The sequence below is a fragment of the Diceros bicornis genome, chromosome 1, assembly GCF_020826845.1.
Source record: "Diceros bicornis minor isolate mBicDic1 chromosome 1, mDicBic1.mat.cur, whole genome shotgun sequence".
NCBI classification, from domain to species: Eukaryota; Metazoa; Chordata; class Mammalia; order Perissodactyla; family Rhinocerotidae; genus Diceros; species Diceros bicornis.
In genome coordinates this window covers 75,793,280-75,817,920 of record NC_080740.1, presented here as the reverse complement: position 1 = coordinate 75,817,920, position 24,641 = coordinate 75,793,280, and the positions used below count along the sequence as shown (strand labels likewise).

The 24,641-nt window shown below is 48.0% G+C and overlaps 1 protein-coding gene across 2 annotated transcripts; it reads left to right on the top strand.

Moving 5' to 3' along the window:
- Positions 1-1,277: 1,277 nt before the first annotated feature.
- C1QTNF2 (C1q and TNF related 2) lies at positions 1,278-22,289 on the top strand. 2 transcript variants are annotated; one of them, XM_058545219.1, is made up of 3 exons: positions 1,278-1,356; positions 17,750-18,002; positions 21,510-22,289. In XM_058545219.1, the coding sequence occupies exons 2-3, from the start codon at positions 17,759-17,761 to the stop codon at positions 22,121-22,123; spliced, it is 858 nt and encodes a 285-aa protein (XP_058401202.1). In that variant the 5' UTR covers positions 1,278-1,356; positions 17,750-17,758; the 3' UTR covers positions 22,124-22,289. The 2 variants fall into 2 exon arrangements, with proteins under 2 accessions (XP_058401202.1, XP_058401192.1); XM_058545209.1 differs by lacking the exon at positions 1,278-1,356 and adding an exon at positions 17,438-17,456.
- Positions 22,290-24,641: the final 2,352 nt, after the last annotated feature.

Genomic DNA, 24,641 nt, shown 5'->3' with positions numbered 1-24,641 from the left:
ACTTTCATCCTCAAATAATATTTATGTAATATTAATAATAATTCTTTACATAGTTCAATGGCTTACCAAACACTTTTTGGGTGAGTGTCCCAACTTTGGGGGGAAAGACAATGCAGTAATATAATTATTCTCCCTACTTTTCAGAAAATGAAACAGCATCTATAAGGTAACTGACTTGTCTAGGGTGGTGGAACCAGCATTAGCATTCGAATGCATACCTGCATTAAAATTCCAACTGTAAACCTTGGGTTATATACAGTCTGTTAACCAGATGCTCTGGCAGCCGAGTGAAATACTGGTAGCTGGTGGAAGAGAGCACTGGAAGAAACAGGGAAAAGCAAAAGTCAGGCTTCTGATGATGTCTCTTTTCTTTAGTGTCTGCTTGCTACCTGAACAGGATGGCTCTGCCTGCTCTGGAGCTGAGACCCTCCAGCAGGCACACCTCTCCCAGTAACTTGAGGCTGGGCCAGAGAGCTAGTGAGACCAGCGAAGCCTCATCTTCTGGGGAGGAGAGAGCTGAGGGCTGTCACACAGGGGCATCTGTCCACACTATTATGTATGTGCACACTCACATCTGGACAAAGTCCACACCAAGGCCTGCATACATATACACACACACAGAATGAGCCACTGCACACACAGGTGCCACACACACATCATGCACGCTATGTGGTTATGCACACTCATACACACATTTAAACATGCACCAACACAGATATTCAGCCACTGTCATGTGTACTCAGCAACTGAAGTACACTCCAATTGCACACAAGCTGCAGTCTTGGACATGTGCATGTACAAGTGCATACACCAGCCCTGATGCACGTTTGGACACTTGCATTTATGAATGCACACACATACACCACTAAACACGCACACACGATTCATGATCACTCTCAAGTACATGCACATTCAGTACACAGGGAAATGTACTCTGTTATAGCTGTCATGCCCACAGCACCCTCAGATCCACAGTGAGGTGAATGCTCACATGCAAGCAACACAGATGGCTCTTCAGACACATGCACACGTACCCACACCCTTGCAAAGGCCTAGGTAACAATCACTCTCGTGCACGTAAACCTTCAAATACACTATTCTACATACAGAGAGATGCATCGACACACCCAAGTTGTCACTAGCACTGGAAGCATCCAAACCGGTGCTGAAGAGAGAGCGGAGCTTCTGGAGGGCCACGTGACTGGGAGGACGGCGCCCCCGCCCATGACGGGATGGGAAAAGTATGCTGGGGCGGGCGCGGGCCGGGCCGTTGCCGTCGCGGGAGGCGGGGACGCGGAGCACGGCCGAGAGCTTCGTCGCTGCGGACGCCCCTGGACGTGGCCGGCGGTAGCGAGGGTGAGTGTCCGCGCTGTCTGTCCCGCCCGCACCTCCGCCGCGCTCCGGCCGGGGCGGCAAGTGCGGGCGCAGAGGCGAGGACACGCGGTGCTGGGGCAGGATGCGGATAGGAGGGGGTGGGGGGGAGTACTGCGAACACCCGCTGTTTGCAGTCCGGGCAGCCCCCAGATCCCTGGCTCTGACCTCTGCCTTATGAATTATAACATGAATTAACATTTACTGAGCGCCTACTGCGTGTCAGCCTCTGTGCTCAGTGGTTTACCTGTTGATCGTAATAGCTCTAACACTTACTGGGCGCCTATTTTGCGCCAGGCCCTGTAAGCCCTCTACGTGTGCTGTTTTGTTTCCATGACAACAGGTTATCCCCATCTACAAAGGAGGAACCAGGCTCAGAGACGTTAATAACTTGCTCAGAGTTGCACAGCAAGTAACTTGGTGGTAAAGGGACTTGAACCCTCGTAAAGTCTGAGTCCGATACCCGAGCTAACAGTCGTGGTTAACATTTATGGAGTGCATTATCTCATTTACGCTTCACAACGTTTCTCTAATTAAATGCATCATACAGACAGGCAGACTGAGCTCAAAAGGTACTAAACAGCAAGCTAAGATTTGCACCCAATTCTTCACAACTCTCGTCACTCTCCCTCCTCCCCCAAACGACTTGTCTCCAAGCCTTGCTTACTTACTTACTGTTCTTATTTCTCCATCTCCACCGTCACTGCCCAGGTGAGGAGAATCTCACTGAGATTCCAGGACTGTCTCTCTCAGCTGAACCATCACAATGGCCCCCAGTGGTCTCAAACCCAGGTCTCTCCCCTAACACCATGAGCCCTTTGCACAACCTCGGTGTGATCCTCCTCTGCTCTTTGACAACGAATCTCCTGCCTGGAACCCTTCAAGAGTCCCCTCCTTAGACTGGCCGTCTCCCGGAGACCCTCGTGTTCCTGCCACACTGAACCAGCAGCAGTAGCAACAACAATGTCCTGTATATGTCATCCCAAGGCTGATGGTCACTTATCATTGTTCAAGGTCTATCCTCTCTTCTCCTCCGTTTCTTCCCTCCTATCTATTTGTTCTGTTACCTGGTAATCATATCCATTACACTCACTTTCAATTGCCAACTCCTCAGACCCTCCACACTCTTCAGAACATCACTGCTGCCCTTCATTCTAACACATCAAATGTTCCTTCCCAAACATCTGACTTCTCCCCATCCCCTAGCAGGGACACCAGCCTTGCCTGTCTCTCATCCTTAAATGTTAGGGTTGCCTTTTGTTTTAAATAATATGAAACTAACAATGCCCATTGTAAGAAATTTAGACAGTACAAAAAGTGCAAAGTGAAAGCCCACACACCCGTTCCCAATTCAGAGAGGTAACCCCTCTACGAGATGTTGTGCCCTTTCAGAAATTTCCCACACGTATATATATAATCTCTCTATATTTATGTGTGTCTATCTTTTTTTAACTCAAAGAGAATCATACTTTACATTCCATGCTGCAACTTGCTTTTTTCCCTTAACAGTGTATCTTGGCCATCTTTCCATATCTGCATGTACAACCTACTTGGTTCTTATAATGCTGTCACAGCATGTCATTGTACAAATGAATCAAGATTTCTTTCACAAGTCTGGGGTCATCTTTAAAGTTACTCTGCCTCCATCAAATATTCAGCAGCTTCCTCAAGAAGTTACTTCTTTCTCTGCAAATTCCTCCCTTCTTCCCTATCTTCCTATTCCTTCTCTCATCCTTGTCTGCTGATTGGCCATAGACGACTGAACCTTCTTTCTACGGTCCCAGTCTCTGATGCTTCCTACTCCCGAATGTTCATCATGGGGTAACAGAGTCTCTGCATACACTCACCGCTTCCCCCACTCCTTCCTCCAGGTCAAAGGCCTGCCAATCTGGCTTTGCCTCCATGAGATGAACTCCTGCATAAATCAGATTTCTGTTAATCAAGTTCTACTATAGGTTTACTTTTGAAAGGAATTCTATGCTGAATCTTTTTTCAAGGAAATAATCCTCCCTTGGATTTGTGCATTATTATAAATGGCTTACTTCTATTATACACACACCCACACAGAGCTTCCCTGTTCATTAAGGCTTTATGGTCATGGGTCCTGTGCCCAGGCAGAGGGGCCATGGGAGAGGGACATGAGCCCCGGGCCCTGAGTCAGCAGACCTGGTTTCCATCCCAGCTTTCACTTGGGAAAAATGACTTCACTTTTCTGAGCTCTGTTTTCTCTTCTGCCAAGTAGAGATGGTAGTGTCAGCCTCTTAGAACTGTGGGGAGAATTGAAGGAGAAAATAAACATCAAAGCTTTGAAATAAGACCACACAACATACATGGAGAACGCATACATAGAGAATACCCTTTTCCGGTAGATCAGAGTTTGCAAACTCATATGCCAGCAGCAGCTATGCATGATACCTAAGTGAATGGGATGCACACCATTTGGGAGTGGTGAGGACTGTGGACACTGAGAATGTAGGTCCTGTGTATTAGTTTGCTAGAGCTGCCATAACAAAATACAACAGACTGGGTGACTTAACAGAAATTTATTTTCTCACAGTTCTAGAGGCTAGAAGTCCATGATTAAGGTGACAGCAGGTGTGGTTTCTTCTGAGGCCTCTCTCCTTGGCCTGCAGATGGCCACCTTCTCACTGTGACCTCACATGGTCATTGCTCAGTCAACCCATGGTCATGTCACATCCCACAAATGTGACTTCACATGTGTGGTGTCCTAATCTCTTCTTCTTATAAGAACACCAGTCATATTGGATTAGGACCCATCCATATGACCTCGTTTTACCTTAATTACCTCGTTAAAGGTCCTATCTCTAAACATAGTCTTATTCTGAGGTTCTGGGGTTAGGACTTCAACATGTGAATTCTGGGGAACACAATTCAGCCCATAAGATCCTGTCTCAAAGGGCAGCCATTTGGTGCCTTGCTGGAATGTTGCTAGTTTCTCCAGATTCTCAAGCAAACCTGGAAATCTTGATTTTAACATAAAATCTCCCAAGTTTTACATTGGCAACCATTTCAAATTAAAAAAAGAAAAACAAAAAGCACAGAGCAGTCTGTGGTTTGCGTAAGACCGCTGATAAGCCAGTTGGTCTAGGTTATCCTTTCTTCAGTGGCAGGCCATCTTCAACAGCTTTTTAATCCCTCTCACCCAGTGGTTCTTGCATTGCAATCTTAACAAAAAGCTGTCACTGAATGACTAAATTCGAACAGTATAACCTTGTGTAAAATAGGGCACATCTATAGAAATCGTGCCCTTTGCATTCATGCCATGCTGTAAAATTTCATCAGCTGTTGTAACTGCCTTCAATGCCATCTATCCCAAAACTCACAGTTGTTCAGCTCCTCACCGTTCTCACCATTCTACTGATCTGCCCAGGTCTGCTGTTTTAACCCTCTCCTGGTCTATCATAGCTCTCACTGTTTTCACATGCTATTATTATACCAGAATATACACTACTGATACAGCATATATAACAGAATAATGCTGCTGTTACCGAGTGCTTCCTGTGGGCTGGTTACTACATTATCTCATTAAATATTCACAGTTACTCTATAATGGAGGTATGAGCAATCAGATTACTCAGGGAACCATTCCTAAAGACCGCAAATAATTCAAACTAGTGTAATTCAAGACTCATCTGCTGAAGGATGGCAGGTTTTTCTGTTTGCCTATAGGAATAGTGCGATCATGTAGCTAGAGCATACACACAGTTCCCAATTTACAAGTCATGCTGCCTTGCAAGCTTCTTGACAAACTTTTAATTTGGGGATTTTGAGTTATTTCAGGTTTCACACATAAAGTGGAACAATAAATATTTCTATATCATGCTATTTCAAATTCAAATAAAACCATACAGTATTGTTTTTCCCATTTTACAGACAAGAAAACTGAGGCTAAGAGAGGTTAAATAACTTCACGGAGGTCAAATAGCTAAAAAATGACTCGTAACCATCTCTTAATGACCAGACCAGCTCTGTGCTCCTCGAAGGCCAGCCCTGTGTCAGAACTTTAGAGTTACCATGAATGCCCATCCTGGCCTGACCAGAAGTGACCCCATGGAGACCAGCAAACCCAGGGAAAACTTAGCCTTTTCTCCCCAGCCCTTCGGAGTTCAGACTTTATTCTTCTTCCTCAGTTCCTGGATCTTTAAGCGTGATCCCTTCTATGCCATTCCAAGGGATCATCTAGCCCCCAAATTTTATTCCCCTGCCTTCTGTGTGGTCCTCGATGCTCTCTGAGAGAGACACTGTTACACAGAGAAAGGAGGAGCAAAGCTTGCTTTCTCTGCTGGGCACACCGGTGTGCCAGGCTGGACCTCAGTATAACCAGACCATGTGCCCTCTGAGAGCGGCAACCACATCTTTTCATCTCCAGATCCCCAGTGTCTGGCCTCAAAGGCAATAAGAATAAGCAACACCATTTATTAGGCATCCGCGCGCCAAGCCATGGTACCAGGCACATGGGTACGTGATGTCCCATTTGGCCTCCTGTCGCTTGATAAGCTAAGCACCATCCCACTGATTCACCTCTCTTTGTAGTGTGTGAACTTCCAGGGGCTCAGAGGTATGAGGCCAAGGCAGACACCCCCATCCTGCCCTCAGGACGGAACAGCAGGGCAGCAGCAAAGGCCAAGCCTCCCTAGGACTCTTTTTTGGTAGCAACTGACAGAAACACAACTCAAACTAGCTTAAGTGAAAACGGAGAATTTATTAGAAGTAGGTATTTATTAGAAGGGGTCTCCACCTGAAATACCACGGGACTCGTAGAGGGAGGTCAGGACTGTTGAACTGCAGTTGATGACAATTACAATTTTAAACCAGGTCTTAATTTTCGCATCATGTTTTACTTTCAACATCCATTATTTTATTTGATTTTCAGAAGGACAAGAAATAATAAAATAATAGCTAATGCTTTTATATCTCTTACTATATGCCAAGCCTTATTCTAGGAACATTATATCCTCGTAAGAACCTTCTAAGGTAGGTACTGTTATCATCGTCCCCATTTTGGAGGTGACGAGGCTGAGAGAGAGAGGATAAGTGACTTCTAAAAGGTCCCACAGCTAGTTCAGGGGATTTCAACTCAAACAGCTGTTCTTCCAGCTAATCTAGTAGCCACCATGTGACTGTTGAGCACTTGAAACGTGACCAGTCTGAGTTGAGATGTGCTGCAAGTGTGAAATACACATTGGGTTTCGATGATTTAGTGCTAATTAAAGAATGTAAAATGCGTCATTAATAAATGTTATATTGATTACATGTTGAAATGATATTTGAGATATGTTGGGCTAAATAACATATTATTAAAATTAATTTCAATCGCTTCTTTTTACCTTTTTACCGTGGCAATGAGACCATTGAAAATGATAGATGTGGAGGCTGGCCCACTTCGCCGGTTCAGCTCCCGGGCGCGCACCGACGCACCGCTTGTCAAGCCATGCTGTGACGGTGTCCCCTATAAAGTAGGGGAAGATGGGCATGGATGTTAGCTCAGTGTCAATCTTCCTCAGAAAAAAGAGGAGGATTGGCATCAGATGTTAGCTCAGGGCTGATCTTCCTCACAAAAAAAAAATTTTTTTTTTAATTTAGAAAAAAGAAAATGATATATGTGGTCTTCAGTCATATTCCTGTTGGACAGCACTGCTCAAGCTCGCCCCCCAGCGCTCTGGTCTGCCACGTGGAGGCTGGCCCTCAGGCGAAGCTAGGTGCAGGGCTCTGAATACCCCCAGACTTCGTTCCCTCCCCTCTCATCTCGCACATCAGCTGCATTCTTCTCTCACTGCACTTCTTTGTCTCCATGGCAGAAAACAGCTGTGGGCAGGACCCAAGTCGATGACTTTGGCTTCAGCCACCCCAGAGCCTAAGTCTTGCCCTCACTGCACGGGCGGCTGAAGTCTAACGTGAAGCAGCCCAGGGCCCAGAGGGGTGGGCTCCACGCCCGCCACGTCACATGCCACGTTCGTTGGTTTGTAAGGGTTTGGGGTGTGTGTATCAGAAGATGTAACTTTTTGGTGTTGATACAGTGGCCGCCAGGCTGACTTCCAGTGTGCTTTCAGAAGAGCTGGCTGAGACCAACCCTGAGAGGTCCTGGCTCCTGCGACCTCATTAGGTCATGGTTTATCCTTGAGCCTCTTTTTCTAGACGGAGCCAGAAATAGGGGGTGGAAAGAGAGAAAACAGCAGATCAAATATTTTCTGGGGCCTCTTGGCAAGCGGGCCCCACGACTTTTAATCCTCTGTATTTAGACTCTGGATGCTGGAGTGTTTCCACACGGGCGCGGATCTCAGGATCCAAGGACAGGGGACTGCTCCGCGAGCGCTGTGAGAGCAGCTGCAGCCAGCCCCTCTCCTCCGGTCAGTCTCGCTCAGCTTCTCAGAGAAGCTGGAGAGGGCTGTTTCCAATTTGCTTCCTGGAATTCAGGGAGGGCATGGGGTGTTTTTTGTTATCGAATTCTCACTCCCATCAAAGCGAATTTTCAGCGAGCTTCACCTGCAAGGAAGCCCTGCCCCATACCAACCACCAGCCCTTCCCTTTTAACTCCACACACAGGGAGAACTGCCCAGCTAGGTGAGGTTCAGGTGTCCCTTCCACCCAGAACAGGGCCTCCCCTGAAACCCTCCAGGGGCCGCTAGTGGGAGGTCAGGGCTGCGGCTGTTAGTTCAGCCACAGTTGGTGGTATTTACAACTTTAAACAAGGCACTAACTTTTGTATCAGGTTTTGCTTTCAACATCCATTATCTTGTCTGATTCTCGGGACAACCCTGTAAGGCAGACAGGGTGAGTGTTGTTGTCTCCGTCCTACAGGTGAAGCAGTGGAAGCCCAGATAAGAGGAAATGACTTTTCCACAGTCACAGGGCCAGTAAGTGACACAACTAGAACTGGGCCCCACGTCTTCCAAATCGAAGACAAGTGCTCCAGCGGGGTTTCTCTCCACAGCAAGTGTGGCTTTGTCATCTGCACATTTACTGAAATCCTTTTGATCCTGTTGTTCTTTTGTTATAAGAGTGACCACTTCATTCAAGGCTGTTGAACAACCGTATGTGGAGCACTGACGACGTGCAGGGTGGGCACGGTGCGAGGCTCTGGGGGATGAGAGAGAGCAAGACAGGCAGGGCCCCTGCCTTCCTGGACCTTCCACTCCAGGGCAGACACAGGCCATTCACAAGTCAAGAAACAAATAAATATGTAACCACAACCTGGGCCAAGGGCTTTGAAAGGAAGACCAGGTGGTCTGAGCAAACAAGCTGGGACAGGTGGGATGCTGTAGACTGAAGGGGAGGAAGACTATCCTCTATGCACTCTGGGTCCTTTCTGGCTGGGCTACAAATTAAATTGACATAAGACAGAATAGCAGGTGAAAATCAAACAAAGCTTGATAACATGTATACATGGGAGAAACCAGGGAAACTGAGTTTCTCGACAAAATGACAGAGGTTCTCTTCTTAGATAGATTTAGGTAAAGACAAAGGAGGGTGTTGGGGGACGGGGAAGTCAGTTATGGGTGATTACCAGAAAAGCACAGTAAGGTTATTATGCAGCCTTGCCTTCTGCATTGATAAGTTTCTAGAGATGAGGTCATCCTCCCCTTCTTCCCAGTACAAGAGGGAGATAGCTTTACAAATGGAGATTTCCCTTACAAATGTAAATGTTTAGTAAACAGAACTTTGATAAGAATGAGCTTAGCAAGAACCGTCCCAGTCTTTCGCTTTTAGGCATAAGTTTGGGGGAAGGGCAAAGTTTCTTTCAGAGAAAATCAAGGTACAGAGACATATTTTGAGGTGGCCAATTTTGATCTCCCACAAGACCCTGTGACAGGCAAGCCTCTCTGAGTAGAGGGTATGAGATCTGAGCCTGGAAGGCTGAGGCGGCAGCTCTGTGAAGGCTTCAGGGGAGGAGGTTAGGATGAGGGGGTATTTGAGGTAGAGTGGTCTCCAACTGCTGAGCATTTACTGTGTCACACCCTGCACTAGAAGCTTTGCATGCGTTATCTCATTATTCCTACACAAACTCCATGAGGGAGGTAGACTACTATTCCCATTGGAGAGTTGATGAAACCGAGTGCCTGGGTTTCCCATGGCTCTTCATCACTGAGTTAAACACCACCCCTACCTGTCAGTGGGACATAACCTGATAACCAACAGGTCGCATTTATTTGAGCACAATTTATACGTTTCCATCTCAAGGGGACTTTGTTCAGAACTCAGACTAAGCAGCCTTGCTCAAGGCCCAGACAAGTGTCCCTGGAGTTTCTCCTGGAGACCACGTTCATGTAGAGTCGGTGAGATGCCCATGTCCTCACTCTGGCCTTCCTCACCTCACAGTCTGGGTGAGGGCCCTTGGGAAGGAACCCAGGGGGCCGTGTCGAGGGCCGGGGGCAGAGGGAGGAGGAGGAGGAAGGCTCTTCCCTGACAGTGGACTTCAGGCTGGGGTGCTTTCGCTCCTAGCATTTTCCTAGAACATGTGTATTTATGAATCATAAGCTACTTCACTGAGACATGAGAAGCCCAGGGACTGGGCAAATTAAAACCAGACTGAAGAACTTCATCCAAGTTTAACAGCTCATGATTCCATTTCTGGGTTTAACCAACTAATATTTTTTTCCCTTCAGCAGGAAGACTATCATGCAGCCTTCACTATTCAACTGACACCAGAAAGGGCAATTTAGGAACTAAGATAGTTTTTAAAAAGATGAGGACCAATGTACTTCTTGTTTTCTGATCAACTGAACAGATATTTATGGGGTACTTGGTGTATGTAAAATATTCTGCAAGTCCCCCCCCATAGTAGGGGTGGGAGCCCCGTGCTCTAGGAGGTCAAAAGGAAGGAGGGATTAGAATTAGATCTGGTTTGGGTTAGAAAAACTGGGAAAGGGAAAAAACTTATTTAAATCCGAGGGTATTGGTACCCTTTTAGATTTAGTCCACTGCCTTGTTTTCTCTTTGCTGTGGATTTTCTTTCTTTCTTTCTTTTTTGTGAGGAAGATTAGCCCTGAGCTAAGATCTTTTGCCAATCCTCCTCTTTCTGCTGAGGAAGATTGGCCCTGGGCTAACATCCATGCCCATCTTCCTCTACTTTATATGTGGGACGCCTGTTACAGCGTGGCTTGATAAGCGGTGCATGGGTCCACGCCCAGGATCCGAACCTGCAAACCCCTGGCCATGAAGCGGAGCGCACAAACTTAACCACTGTGCCACTGGGCCGGCCCCTGCTGTGGATTTTCTTGAGAGCAGAGTCTGGGTCTCAAACACTCATTAATCAAGCAGATATTTCTTGAACACCCACTGTGTGCAAGGAAGTTGGAACCCTTGGGGATATAGCAGGAGTTCCCTGCTCCCGTGGAGCTTCCGTTTGAACAAGAGACACTGGGAGAGGGAATGGGCCCAGGAGGTGAGTAAGCAGGCAAATACAATATAGAGATGAGTTGTTATTAAGGGCTAGAAAGACACAAACAAGGAGCTAGGATCCAAAGGGAGAGGGCATATCAGGGAAGGCCTTGGAGGAAATGACATTTAAACTGAAACAACGGATAGAGAGCCAGCAGGCCAAGCGGGTGGGGTCCCTAGGTTGCAGACAGAAGGAGGCAAAGTGGCTGGGTCAGGGGAGCAGGGAGAAAGGGGAGGAGCTAGGGCTGGGGCCCAGGTCATTTAGGGCCTTGTGGGTTGCAATGTTTGCTATTTGCAGCCAGCAGCCACTGGGATAAGACCCTCCCGGAAGTGATGTGGCTGAGCTCTGTTTTTAAACCATCCTTTTGGCTGTGCATGGAGAGTGCGGTGGGGGGAGCATGAGCCCAGGGAGGAGGCCCCTGCCAGGTCCAGGCAAGGAATGAGCTGACAGTGCCAGTGATGTGCTTTGTGCACCCTGGTCTTTTGATTCAGCCCCTGGGAACACCCCGTTAACACCCCAGAGGGGCTTGTGGTGGGAAGTCAGGGCCCAGGATGCTGCCCCACCCCCATCACCTTGGCTAAGCCGAGTGTGGGCCTCTTAAAGGACAGGAGGTTTTCTTCAAGCATCAATTTGCTCAAGTGTCCTGAGGGAGAAAAGGCATCGCCTTTACATTTTCAAAGTCACGTGTTATGTGTGTGTGTGTGTGTGTGTGTAAAATGATAAAATAAAATACGAAATCTCTATTGCTATGTGTGGCTTTGACGTACACTTCGCAGTGTCTCCTTTAATTTGGGATATTTAGGAAGAAAGATCTAAGAAATGGTGACATAATGGAAAGCATTTGGGCATTAGGGTCAGCCAAACCCAAGTTCAAATATAACTTCTGCCATGAACTAGTTGTGTAAACATGAGCAAATTAGCCTCTCTGAGCTTCAGTTTCCTCTTCCGTAAAACAGGAAAACAATAGCAGAAGGGAGCAAGGTGGAGTGGATTCAGTGCAGTCTTCAGACCCCCTCAGACCCGGGTTCGAATGTTGTCTCATTGCTCTGACTGTGTGACTCTGGGTAATTGTTTCACTTCTTGGAGCCTCTGTTTCTTCCTCTGAAAAATGGTACAATAATTTACCACTTTCACAAGGTTTATTGTAAACTTCTAATAAAATAATTCAGGTAAAGAGCTTCACACAGTGCCTGGAACATTGTAGGTATCTCCAATAAAGTCAGTGTGCCTCTGCCTCAGTTTCCCTGTCTGTAACTAAAGGAGTCAGATTAGACAGAACCTTGGGGCCATCTCCAAGTTTGTTATTGTGAAAATATTTAAAAGGCCCTGGAAGAGTTAAGCTGTCTGGATTCCTTGGGGCCTTGGCTCCCCCACCACCGTGGTGTGGAGAGGAGGCTAGGGGGCCAGACTCGGGAGGATGGGGCACAGGCTGGGAGCAGGGCTATTTGGATCCTTGTTTTTCTTGGAGGTGCCTGGAGGCAAGGAGACTCTCCTCTCCCTCCCTCCAGGTTTGGAACCAGAATCTAGTCTCTCCCCGCCTTTATTTCCAAAACAGTTCCTGGCTCGGGCTCCGGGAACCTCCAGGCTCCAGCTCTGAGAAATCCCTTCCTCCCTGCATGTTCCAGAGACCTGCCCCTCCACCCAGCCACTGCCCAGGGCCAGGGCCCGCTGTCAGTGAGCAGACCCCCTACTGTCCCTCTTGCCGGCATGTGTGGCTGAGAGTGGAGGTCAGAAGAGAGAGGAGAGCGGTAAACTGGAGCAGATGGTTCCCCTCTCTCCTCTCTCTCATCTGGCTGTCTCTCTTCCCTGCCAGTTTTCATCTAGCTGTTTGCAGGCCTCTCATCTGCCTGGGAGACTCGCTCCCACCCGCTTCCTTCCTCCCTCTCTCCCTAGTCCAAAATGTTTGCAGATTACAACTTTCCAAACCATTTCAAACCTGCTTTGAAAATTCGGTTTCTGTTCTGGAGGCCCAGATGTGTCGCAGCTCACAAGTAACGCAGACCAGTTTTCCAAGACTCATCAAGTAGACAAGGAGAGGAGATGGAGATTCCCGGGGCCTGGGGAGTGTCCAGGCACAGTTTTCCAAAAGTTCATCATGCATGTCACACTTGCACATGTTTGCCACGTCTGCCTACTACTTGTGCTGTCATTATACAACCCATGGTGAGCACGTGTGACGCCAGAGATACAGCAAACTGCAACTTCACTTTTGCCTCCCTCTGCCCCTTTATAATTTAGCCAGTGAGGAGCTCCCCCCACCCACTTCAATCTTCATTCAAAGGTGAGGCTTCCTCCTGTCCCCCAGCAGGTGCAAAGTTGGCGGGGCCATCTGCTCCCTTTCTCAACTCGGCTCTTTCCAAGTTGAAGGGAGGAGAGGAAGGAGAGGTGAGGGGACAGACAGCATGAGGGTTCTTACGTGTTTCATGGCTGGGACAGGGACTAAACTGCTCTGCCTCTCTGGGCCTGGCAGACATTGGAGCTGCCTCTTTTGTGGGGCCCTTTGCTGGCTCCTTGGGAGTTCTCATGCTGAGTCCTATGACTGTAATGGCCCTGAAGCGAGCTAGGCACATTTTCCTTTCACTGGGGGGTCCAGGCCTCACCCTTAGCTTCTGGTTTTCTGGCGTCCAGCCCACATGGTTATCACTGCTGGGGCCCCTCACTTTCTGTCCAGACCCCTCTGGTGCAGGCCAGCTCCCACTGCAGAATGTCCGGTACCGCCATCTACCAGGGCAGGTGAGAAGGCAGCCCCCTGCCCACCCAGCAGCAGGGCACCCTCTTTCGCCTTCCACCCAGGCAGCCAGTCTCTCCCCTTCTAGCTTTCTGACCCTGGCGTCAGACGCAGGTCGATTCTTGTCAGACCCCAGAGGCCACAGGGGTCACATTTTAAAATCCTTGATCTGACAAGAGTGCCAAGAGTCATGGAATGGGCTCTCAAACTGTTCCTTGGTCAGTTCTTCACTTTGCCTGGACCCATCAATTTAGCATGCAGCATCTCATATGTCCTGGTGCCCAGGTGGAAATTTTGATGCTAACACCCTCTTACACTCACCCACTAAGTCCTCCGCAAAGGACTAGGTACCCAGAGCTCACCCGTGCCCTGCCCAAGTCTCTCCACGTAGTACCACAGTCTTCCTTGCATCCTAGTGGAGGCTCTGCCCCAGGGCCCCTGGTGCCAAATTCCTGTCTGGGGGTTTCCAAGGTCCCTATACATATTTGTGGGGGCTTGCCTGAGATTCTTGAAGAATGGGTGCACACTGCTAGAGATGACCTGCTCTTTGTTAAGAAGGCATCTTAGAAAGGGTTATGGAGGCATTAAAGATACACTATGACCAAATTGAAACTGTTTTTTCTTAACTTAATCAGGATTAAAGAAATGGAAAATATAATAATTTTGTTACTATATGATGTAATGTTATTTAAAGCAGCTTCTGGTACTAGATCATCTCTACCTGGCCAGAGACACCTCCATGATACTTATCTAGAGAAACCCTCTGAGGCCCAGAGGAGGAAAGTGACTTGCCCAAAGTCACACCGTTGGTGAGCATTGAGGCTGAAACTAGAATAGGCCCCCGAGCCCCAGGGCAGGGCAGTGCTGTGGTCTCCTCTCCTCTCCCTGGTGGGAGAGGCCTGGTTTTCTCTCCCCTTCATCTGTTCCCAGCTTAAAGATTCTAGAGGGGCAGGAGGTGAGGAAGGGTCAGCCTGTTTCCAGAGGTAGCCCGGAGGTCTGGACAGGCTCCCAAGGCTGGCCAAAGTAGAGTCTGAAGAGAAGGGAGGTGGAGGGCCCGAGAGGGGTGTGTGAGCTCCAAGGGCCGAGGTCTGAGCAGTGACCTGCCCTGCTGCCAGCACCACAGCTGCAGGGAGCCCCCTAACGCTTGAAGGCTCTAATTAGGTAGCCAAGCTGTGCGGGAACAGTGAAGCCAGCAAGGCTTCCTATCTGCAAAGAGAGGGCAGCTTGGAATGTGTGAGGCTCAGCGTCAGAGAGGAGGGACCTTAGAGACCATCTAGTCTAGTCGTTCTTAAAGTGGGTCCCTGGACCACCAGCAGCAGCATTACTAGGATATTTAATAATAATGCAAATCCTCCAGCCCCAACCCAAACCACTGAATCATAAACCCCAGGGTGAGGCCCAGCAATCTGGATTTTAACTCATCTGCAAGTGAGTCTGATGCACACTCAAGTGTGGGAACCAACCCTTGTTGTTCAGGTGGGGAACCTGAGGTTCAGAGAGGGAAAAGAGCTTGGCTAAGGTCACAAAGCAAGTTATCATTTCAGGCTCATCCCTGTGGCAGGAAGTCATGTCTGGAATGTTCCCCTATTGGCTTCATTCTTGGGAGAGAGGCTGTTTGTTGCAAAATGATTGAGCTAATTTGTTGAGAGATCTTGGACAAGTCACTTATTCCTGCTCTGGACCTCAGCTTCTGCGTCTTCACAGTGAGGGGCTGGGAATGGATCATCTCTGAGCAGGTAACACTCTGGTCTCTGGTGATCATGCCCTTGCTGCCTCCAGCCTTAAGGACACAGTGTAAAATTAAGACATATTATGACTTGCAAAGTCTCCCAAAAAATTACTTCCCATACCTCTTTTCCAGGAAGCTACTATAGGACATGTGGCACCAAAGTGGGGGATTAAAATTTTTTTTTTAATTAAAAAAAGATGTGGGATTTGTAAAACAGGAGATATAACACAGGAGAGAAGCAAAGAGAATCTCCACGCTGGTTACAGTAGGCCCCCCTTATCCACGGTTTTACTTTCTGAGGTTTCAGTTACCAGAGGTCAACCTTGATCCAAAAATATTAAATAGAAAATTTCAGAAGTAAACAATTTGTAAGTTTGAAATTGCATGCGATTTTGAGTAGCGTGATGAAATCTCTCACCATCCTGCTCCATGCCTCCCAGGATGTGAATCCTCCCTTTGTCCAGCGTATCCATGCTGTATATGCTACCTGCCCTACCTGCCCATTAGTCACTTAGTAGCCATCGTGGTTATCAAATCGACTGTCATGGTATCCCAGTGCTTGTGTTCAAGTCACCCTTATTTTCCTTAATAATGGCCCCAAAGTATAAGAGTAGTGATACTGGCAATTTGGATATGCCAAAGAAAAGCTGTAAAGTGCTTCCTTTTTTTTTTTTTTTATAATTTATTTTTTTCCCCCAACTATCTTTGCCCGGTAGATAGTTGTATGTCATAGCTGCACATCCTTCTAGTTGCTGTATGTGGGAGGCGGCCTCAGCATGGCTGGAGAAGCGGTGTGTTGGTACGCGCCCGGGATCTGAACCCCGGGCCGCCAGCAGCAGAGCGTGCGTACTTAACCACTAAGCCACGGGGCCGGCCCTGTAAAGTGCCTCCTTTAAGTGAAAAGTTGCAAGTTCTCGACTTAATAAAGAAAAAATCATATGCTGAGGTTGCTAGGATCTACAGTAACTTTTATTACAGTATATTGTTCTAATTGTTCTATTTTATTATTAGTTATTGTTGTTAATCTCTTACTGTGCCTAATTTATAAGTTAAACTTTATCACAGGTATGTATGTATAGGAAAAAACTTAGCGTATACAGAGTTCAGTACTATCAGCGGTTCCAGGCATCCAGTGGGGGTCTTGGAACGTATCCCCCGTGGATAAGGGGGATTGCTGTCTAAAGGAGAATCCTAGGATGACAGCTGTTTAGCATGTATAAGGATTGGAACAGGAGGATGGAGGGCTCCAGGACTTACATCTTCAGGAAAATAAATGGAACAGATAAATTATCTGATATATTTGATAATATAGAAAACAGTGACATAAAGAATTAACCAAACAAAAAAATAAAGTTGTTAATATCTCCAACAAGGAAAGCATGTACAAGAAAGGAAATATAATTATAGTACATCACTTAGCTTAGCAGTAAACAGTACTTATTATAATAATTCCCAGAGTGAATTTTAATTTAGTCTAGAATTATATTTTAGCAACATTAGGGAGAGGAATAGGGGCCTAGAGTGATGGAAGAGGGTGGAATCCTCCTCTTTCACAATAGGAATTCAAAAGGTAGTGTCTAGAAATGGATAAATCAAAGAGTCACTATATTATCTTTTAATGGAAGTAAATGCCAGAAGAAATAGCTAAAGGGTTGGGGGCAGGAGGTTGAGGTTAAGGATGGGTAGAGCTGGAGAGCACAGTTTTTCATTGTAAGCCTTATAGTATTTTTTGACTTTGTAAACCATGTGAGTATATTATTTTGATTAATTACAACTTTAAAATTAAAAAAAGAGAAAAAGCACACAGGGTAGCCTGGGGCAAAAGGGCACAAGGTCTGGACCCACTGGGGCTGGTTCGAATCCCAGCCCTGCCACCTGGGAGCTGCATGACAGGCACATGGCGAACTTCTCTGAGCCGCCCCCGTCTGTATTCAGTGAGGATGTGTGAGATTAAGAAATGCCTGGTGCACAGGAAGCACTTGGCAGAGGAGCTGTCCTCACGGCCCACCAGTGTTGCTGAGCTTTGGGGCACCTTCACTCAGAACTGAATCCTCACCCGCCAATGGGCTGCCCCGAGTCCCCCAGGAGAAGCAGCCTCATTGCACATCATCACTTGCAATTCGAAGTCTTTCTGCCCCTGTAGCTTTCCATTTGTGCCACGTATTTGAATGAAACCGTGAATCCTTTCTCTCCATCCACAGCTCCTCCCACTCGGCTGTCACTGGACTGTAAGTCCTGCTTCCGTTTCAGCCACTCGGGAGAACAATAGTGTGAGGATGAGTGCTTCACCCCCAAGACCCCTCCAGAGTATATTCTGGGTCCATGACTCAGCTCATCCAAATGTGTCCTCAAGATGTGATGGCACTGGCCAGCTATTTGCATGTGATGCAGGAGAGCAAGAGGCAGAAACATGATCAAGTCTCTCCCAGCTGCAGCCTCCTTCTCCTCTGGATGCCTTTCTGATTGACACCAGGCAGCTCTGGCCCGACTCACCTGCTCACAGCTCTCCTGCCTCCCACAGGTGACCACCATGATCCCTTGGGTGCTCTTGGCCTGTGCCCTTCCATGTGCGGCCGACCCACTGCTTGCTGCCTTCGCACGCAGGGACTTCCAGAAGGGCTCCCCTCAACTCATCTGCAGCCTGCCTGGCCCCCAGGGCCCACCTGGCCCCCCAGGAGCCCCAGGGCCCTCAGGAATGGTAGGAAGAATGGGCTTTCCCGGCAAAGATGGCCAAGATGGCCAGGACGGGGACCGGGGGGACATCGGAGAGGAAGGTAAGAGGCCCAGTGCCTACCCCTCCTATTCCCACCTGGGATTGACAGCATCTGGCACAGAGGGGGTTTGTGAAGTTACGAAAACTAGTACTAATCCCATTTCATTATAAATCAAATTCATGTCTCTCTAAAGCAGAGAGCAGTGTATTCTCCTGAAAGGAACACTGGGCATCAAATCTTGTGTTGCTGCCCCAGCTACACCACTGATTTGCTGGGTGACTTTGGGCAAGTCTCCTGAAATATCGTTCAGGAGGTTGCAAGTGACAGAAACCCAATTTATAGCCGCAAATGGAATTTATTGGCTTATGTAACTAAGAAGCCCAAGAGCTGAACTTCAGGAATGGCTGGGCCTAGGAGCTCAAATATTGTTCTCAAGGCTCTGCTTCTTTCTGTGTATTAGTTTTGTTTTCACAAAGGCTGGAAGTTATGAAATGGCTACTGGTGGGCTCAAGCCTACCTCCTCATGGCTTGATCCATAGAGCAAATCTCAGGATGACCCATCCTCCTTGATCACATGTGTGTCCTGGACCAATCCCTTTGACTATGGAGGTGAGGAACAAGTGTTTGCCAGGACTGGGTGTGTGTGAGTGGGTGGTGAGGGCAGTTGGTCACTGTGATTGACAGTTTCACTGGGACCACATGAAGTAGCAAAGGGCGGTTCCCTGGGGATGCCAGGCAGCCAGCAGATAGATTGGATACTCTCTACAGGCCCTCTCACGCTTGGCATTCCTTATGTCTCTCAACTCTCACCCCAGTAACCAAGCACTTTTCAGTGTCAGCAGCATCTCCAAGCGTACATTTGAAGCAGTAGGGAAATCATAATAACTTTTATTTGTATGGTGTTTTCACACTGACAAAGCACTTCTGAGCGTGTTGCTCATCTGACCATGAAGGAGGTGTTCTTATCACCCCCATGTTACAGACGAGGAATCTGAGAGACAGGTCATTAAGTTGAGAACAGCGTGTCATAGCTGCAAGAACTTGAACTTTGGAAACAAATCTGGACACCAGTTTTGGCAAATTACTTAACCTCTCTCCACACCTCAGTTGCCTCATCTCTAAAATAGGGATAATAACAGCACCTCCCTCACAGGCGTACAGTGAATATGAAATAAAATAACGTGTGAAGCACCCATCTCGGAGTAGACATACAAGAAATTGTCGTCACCCCTTAATTGACTTGCTGAGCTCACACGGCAGGCTGGTCGCAGACTCCAAATCCAGGCCTTTTCCTACCACACCGAATTAATTCCTCCAAAAGCACGTCCTTCCCAGAAGAATAACTTTATAAATAATGATAATGGCTTTGACTTGAGGGGGGTCTCATGGTGTGTCAGGCACTGGTTGTCATGGTAGCTCATTCCCTGACCACAGTGAGTCTGGGCATGTGCTCCAGGGAGGGCCAGCTGGAGTTTTCCCTGACATTCGCCTTATGGATCCTAGGGGCAAGAGGGTATCTCTGCCATCAACTTTTTCCCCTTGACCAAGAGCTGTGAGGATGTAGGCTTGGGGCTGCTTTGGGCCATCTCTCCTGCCACGCATGGAGTCTCTGCTGAGAATTAAGCCAGCTCACCGAGGACAGCAGTGTTGAGAGATGGAGAGTCCTGACATGTGTAACCCAGATAAAGCCAGGTCACCCTGGGACCAGTACAGGATAACGTCCAGCCACCCTCCCCCTGACATACACGGACAAATCCATCTCCAGAAAGGTCTTGAAAAGTAAAGTCAACTTTTCCTGAAGTTTCCCCAATCAAGAAGGAAGCACATCACATAACACATGGTAGAACTTCCCGATAAGCTTCCTTATCTATTCGTCTCCTCAAAAACCTCGAATCCAAAATGACTCTGTCTTCATTCCTGCTCTTCTCACGGCCCCTCCTCCTACCTTTTATTTTCATTTTTTCAAGGAACAGCTTCGTGACCTTTCTTAGTCTTATTTTTCTCCATTCTTTTTATTTATTTTTAATTACATGAGTAATACACAAATACACTGTCATTGTAATAATATTCAAACAATAAAAATAAAACAAGAGTCCTTCTTAATTCCTACCCCTCTCTTCCTCCAGAGGTAACCACTACTAATTGGTTAGATGTGTGTCCTTCCTGGCCTTTTTCTATGTATTTACATGTGTGTATAATAATACCAGGCACTGGCAGGCACTTAGCATAAGCAATCTGTTCCTGAAAGTTGGATGTTCGGTGAGAAAAAGCTATTTGGGAATCTATTTCCCAATTACTTAAGATAGGAAAAATTTAAATGCATTGCATGTTAACCTAAAACTCTAAAACACAGTAAAATGCCTACATATATACATTTAAGAAGCAAAGTACCTTGTTAGGATGTAAAAAGCCTACAACATTACTTTCTGATCACCAATTTGTATGAAGGTTAACAAACCATTGCTTTGTGTGCAGTGATGCTGGGATGCTGTCTAGCATCAGCAACCTTCAGAAGCAGGCTCCTTGGTTGACACGCAGCCTGCTTTTCAAAACATCTTCACCCAATTCTGCCGGCCTAGCAATTGTACCAATTGTACAATTGTGTTTGGATGTGACTCAAATCTTTACCCATATATGTTTTGTTTAAAATGTTATATTGAGTTTAGGGGACATATATATAAATGTTTCCTATATAATCGTTGGCCAAAAATGTTGTATTGAGAGCAATGCACATTTTATGAAATATGGGTATTAAAAACAAGAGGCGTTCTACAGGAAAACATTACTGCGGAAATGTTCTGCAGGATATGCCAAGTATATTTAGCAAATGCTTACTCTGGGCCAGGCCCAGAGCATTTTCTCTGCACTGAAATGGGTATAGCAATAGTTAGCGTTGTGGTTTCCTTTTAACAAAAGAGATTCTGCCACCTGCTTTTTCCTCTTAACAGTATATTTCAGAGTTTTCATATAGTGCACGGAAATCTGCCTCATTTTTTTTTAACTCCTGCATAGAATTGCACAGTATGGATGGACCACTATTTTTTAATCATTTCCCTTTGAATGGGCATTTACTTGTTCCCAGTTGCTGCTATTGTGAGCAATGCTGCACTAAAACCCTTGTACATGTGGGCGGGGATCTGGGGCACAAGGCAGGCATTTCACTAAGATCAATGTTTTGAAGTCAAGGGGCTTCTTCCAATTTTTCCAATTCTCTTCTCAACCCATGACCAGCACAGCCCACTGAAGGATTGGTCTGGCAGACAAACCAGACTCTTCCTTAGAAAGCAGGGAAAGGGAAGGGCGTGAATTGTTACAAGTTACTCTTTTTGCCCTGATCCACAATGATTCTGGAAGGTAAGTATCACCATTCCCATTTTCCAGATAAGACTGGGAGAGGTGCCCCAGCTTATACCATCAGGATTTGCACCCATTTCTATGTGACTTGAAAGCCTTCTTATTCCTTCCGTTACCCAAAGGCTCGTGCTCCGAGGATGGGAAGCCAAGACCCACAGCCTCTGCCTAGTTCTGTGAGGGCCCCTCGATAACACCAGCTGCTCTGTCTTCCAGGTCCACCTGGCCGGACAGGTAACCGGGGAAAGCCAGGACCAAAGGGCAAAGCCGGGGCCATTGGGCGGGCCGGCCCTCGCGGCCCCAAGGGGGTCACTGGTGCCCCGGGGAAGCACGGCACACCAGGCAAGAAGGGGCCCAAGGGCAGGAAGGGGGAGCCGGGTCTCCCAGGCCCCTGCAGCTGCGGCAGTGGCCACGCCAAGTCCGCCTTCTCGGTGGCAGTGACCAAGAGCTACCCGCGGGAGCGGCTGCCCATCAAGTTCGACAAGATCCTGATGAACGAGGGCGGCCACTACAACGCGTCCAGCGGCAAGTTCGTCTGCAGCGTGCCGGGGATCTACTACTTCACCTACGACATCACGCTGGCCAACAAGCACCTTGCCATCGGCCTGGTGCACAACGGCCAGTACCGCATCCGGACCTTCGACGCCAACACAGGCAACCACGATGTGGCCTCGGGCTCCACCATCCTGGCTCTCAAGCAGGGTGACGAGGTCTGGCTGCAAATCTTCTACTCCGAGCAGAATGGGCTATTCTACGACCCTTATTGGACTGACAGCCTCTTCACGGGCTTCCTCATCTATGCCGACCAGGACAGCCCCAATGAGTTGTAGACAGGCCGGCGCTGGGTCTCTGGGAGGGGAGAAGCTCCTGGACTTGTGCTTCCAGAGCAAGACCCCTAGACTGTCTGCTGGGGGCCGGGAGTTGGGAGCTTCCAGCCTCAGGCCGACCTCCTCTGCCTCTTTTTTCTCCATCATTAAATCCAAGTTTTTTTATTCATCCTTGCATCCATCCATTCAGTGATTTTTTTAGTATCTACTGTGTGACAGGCACTGTGCTCCACTCTAGAAGGTACGTCAGTGAACAAGACAGACAGAGGCTCTGTCCTCAGGGGCTTAGATACTTGTGGGAGATACAACTTACGAGTAATGTAATTATCATGCCAGGATGGAAGAGCACGTGCCATGCTTGAGAGTAATAGGAGTAACAGGAGACAGGGAAGAGGTTGAAATTTTTTTCTTAGATTTCGTCTTTTTAGGTTTACTTACGTAAAGTCTACAAATCGTAAGTGGACGGCTCAATGAATTTTCACATATGTACACACCTTGTAACCGCCATGTAGATCAAGAACAGAGTACTTCCAGCCCCCCAAATCCCCAAGGCTCTCTCAAGTCCCCTGTCAGTCAGTACCAGGGAGAGGTTAGTTTGAAGCTGAGCCCTGAGCAGGAGATAGAGCACAGCGAAGGGTGGGAAGGGGGTCTCCTGGCAGAAGGAGCTGCAGGTGCAAAGGCCTGACATCCGAAAGAGCTTGGCATGTGTGAGGAGCTGACTGAAGGCCAGAGGGTTGGGCAAAGTGGGAAAGGAGGGCAGTGGCATGAGGTGCGAGGCTGGAAGATCACACAGAACCTCACAGGCTTTGGCAAAGAGTTCACTCCGCTCAAGAAAGCTTATTCACGTGCAAGCATGAGCATGACATTAATATAGAGATAGCCTTGACTCTGCTCAATGTGTGAGTCGTCAGTCTCACACTTATGCACTTGAGTGTTAGTCACAAATCACCTGCAGGCCCGCTTCCCCATCAATCAGATACACCAGGATATCCAGGCCTGCCTGAGAACCGCTGCTCTAAGACGGCGGGAATGGGTAGCATGTCTGTGAATCTTGCCCCTGCCCCAGGAGTTTCCAGTTCACGGGAATCTGAGGGACGTAAGAAGCCACAGTACAAAGTGGCTGGTGTGAAGGGCCCCCTGGGGCAATTGCTGGAGATGACCTTCTGTTGGAGGCACATCTCCCTGGCAGGTTGCTCTCACCGACCTCTAGCTGGAAAGCTGGAGCCAGTGGGGGCCTCAGGGACAGGGAATGCTGCCTGGGCTGGTCCTGGAAGGGGTGGCCCCCCGGTAAATAAAATGGGGTTTGCTTAAAATAACGCCATTCCTTCTGGGCCATAAGAGTATGGGATTGGGATGGATCTGAGAAACCTAGGAAGGGGTTTGGGGCCCAAGTCGATTACTGTGCGGGTTGGAGTCCTGCCCAGCACCCCTGCAGGAAGGGGCCAGCCTCTGAGCTCCAGGGGCATATTTGTCTGTGAACAGTTCTTTTTTTCTTTTCCTTTGTTTTTCTTTAATTTTCATTATTCTTAGGAGGTCCTTTAGCCAGTTCCTCTTCCTTCCCCCAGGGATGTAGGCATTTGAAAGCAGTTGACTTAACTCTTTGTAACCTGGGTAATAAATCCAGCCTGAGCAATATGGACAGGACCCCAGAGCTCTGTGGCTGCCACTTCTCGGCCTGACCTAAACCCATGTCCCCTTGGCACCCTGCCAGGGAATCCCCAGGGAGGATGGTGGGGACATTGGGGGACACTCAGCACTCTTTGTGGCGAGTGGGGCAGATGGAGGTAGAGACCTTGCTGCCCAAGGTTGAGATCTTGTCTCCCTTGGATGTGGTCCAGGGCTGCTGGAGATAGTGAGATGGGAGCACTGGGTTTGTGGCTGGTGAGGCAGAAGCAGGTGACACAGTTGAGGGAGTCTCTGGTAGCCAGCTGATGGTGAGGATGAGGGCTGGTTTATCCCCTAACACTTCTGAGGGGGGCTGCCTCCTTGGTGAGCCACTTGGAGTCCCCAGACAGATGGTGCACGATGGAGGCCCAACGAGGAAGGTATTCCAAGGAGGGGACCTTCGCAGACACACTGCGGCACCAGCCTCTCCTCCTGGCTCTGGCTGCTCACTGTGGGCCTCAGCTAGCTGGGCTTGTTTTTAGGCCTTCTCGTTTGCAGACATCAATGAAGACCCAGAACCCCGTGCATCTTTGTAAATTTGTAAATAAAATTGCACTTGAACCCAGGGTCTTTTCTCATAAGGGACACACCCTTATGGAAGGACAGATTTTAATCAGTAATATACTATTGTAATAGGGAAACGAGTCCAACGTGAACTGAACTCAACTTGGAGTCGAACAGAGGTAACTGGATGTTTTCAAGGGAGAAGGAGGGACTAAGGATGGGGGTGAGTGGGGGCTCAGTAGAGTCAGGGAAGTGAAAAATTACACAGCACAGGAAGGGGGCTGGTCCGTGTGAAACCCGTCTGGGTTTGCTAGCTGGTGTTTATCAAAGACGGGCTCCTACCCTCCCACAG